We start from the raw sequence: 1,445 nt of genomic DNA, 5'->3' as shown, positions 1-1,445 counted from the left end.
TCACTTATTCGCGGCATCCCCATACTTATCCGGTAGTTCCCTTTGTCGATTTTGCTTACAGCATCGAAAGCTCAAAATACTAAAAAGTTGTTTGCTTCCAGCTTACTGCAAATTTGAACCATTAATGGCAATGAAGTTGACAGCTCATGAGAAATTGAATAGTTACCTCAGTATCCATCGCACTCTCCTTGCCGCGGCTGCGCAAACACATATCGCTATTAGGACGCAACTACAAGTGTAAACAAGACAGGAACGTACGTTGCGTCTGAATGAGAATCAGCATTAGAAATCTCCCTGACCACAGCAATGTGAGTATGTAAGTAAAAATGACCTAGCAACAGGAGTAAGATGGTCACGCACTGTTTCGATGAAAAAGACGCACGGCGAGGAGAAGCGAGCGATCTTTCATTAGGGCTTGCACTGCGTCTACATTCAACAAAGCAATCGTCACCTCTGCACAAGTTTTTATCAAGAGATTATAGCGCAAACACCTTTCAGAAGAGCGCGAACGCGACTTCGAGCGCCGTTGAAATGAGCGCTTGGGTCTGTGCACAATATCAGCACTACAAGTCAGCTACTTTCAGAGAATCTTCAGTATGTCTGCACGTACGATCCCTCATTTGGCTGGTGGAGGATACGACGCATCTCCTGTGGACTCTTGCGGTGCTGCTTGGCGAATAGCACAGCAATTTCGCGCCCACCGAGTTGCGTACGGTCCATTTCAAGTTTCACGTCACGGCCCACGCGCGCATCCGCGAATTCGATGAAAGCAAACCCTCGCGGTCGATTGGAGCTGTATTCCTTTGGAATGTACACATCTAAAATGTCACCTGCGTGACGCGAAAAGGCTTGTCGCAATTCATCCTGCGATATATCAGGTGCCAAATTGCGAACCAAAAGGCTGATGGGCTCACTGCGGACACGGCCAACGGATCGGGATCGTCCACGGCGATTACGACCACGGCTACGGTCTCTCTGGCGATCGGGAGAGCGAGAGCGAGCGCGGGTACGGCTGTAATTTACACGCGAATGGGAACGTGATCGCTTCAAAGGTATCGACCTGCGCCCTCCTCGGCTACTGCTACGGCTGCGCGGACGGGCCCGACGCGGGCTGCGGCTGCGGCTACGGCGTGGGGATGTCGAACGTCGGCCCATCGGAAGATTGGATGTTTACTTTTCAATGAATGGTAACGCGAAATTGTAACAAAAATAACATCACGAAGAAAAGCAGCAGTAACTGCTAGCACATATAATTAGGAGTCGATAATTATTTAATTTAGGCATCTTCGAGATGAAACTTCCTTTTGAGCACTTTTTGGTATTTTAAGTCCCTTTCGAACATCTTTCTTACTTAAATGTCAACAAATGAATGAGATGAAATTGGAGGCATTATTTCACCAAGGCAACACTGAAACCTTTTTATAATCACTTAATATGCTTACTGT

At 47.5% G+C, this 1,445-nt stretch overlaps 1 protein-coding gene across 1 annotated transcript; it reads right to left on the bottom strand.

Annotated features, from left to right (window-relative positions):
• On the bottom strand, nucleotides 1-1,155 carry CCR75_009688 (uncharacterized protein; the record flags this gene model as incomplete). The annotated part of the gene is made up of 6 exons (XM_067967727.1): nucleotides 1-54; nucleotides 167-229; nucleotides 259-265; nucleotides 361-426; nucleotides 492-545; nucleotides 611-1,155. The coding sequence occupies 6 exons, from the start codon at nucleotides 1,153-1,155 to the stop codon at nucleotides 1-3; spliced, it is 789 nt and encodes a 262-aa protein (XP_067817360.1).
• Nucleotides 1,156-1,445: the final 290 nt, after the last annotated feature.

The sequence above is a fragment of the Bremia lactucae genome, linkage group LG11, assembly GCF_004359215.1.
Source record: "Bremia lactucae strain SF5 linkage group LG11, whole genome shotgun sequence".
Taxonomy (NCBI): Eukaryota; Oomycota; class Peronosporomycetes; order Peronosporales; family Peronosporaceae; genus Bremia; species Bremia lactucae.
The sequence above is the reverse complement of the archived record's forward strand: the minus strand, read 5'-3'. Positions and strand labels throughout refer to the sequence as shown.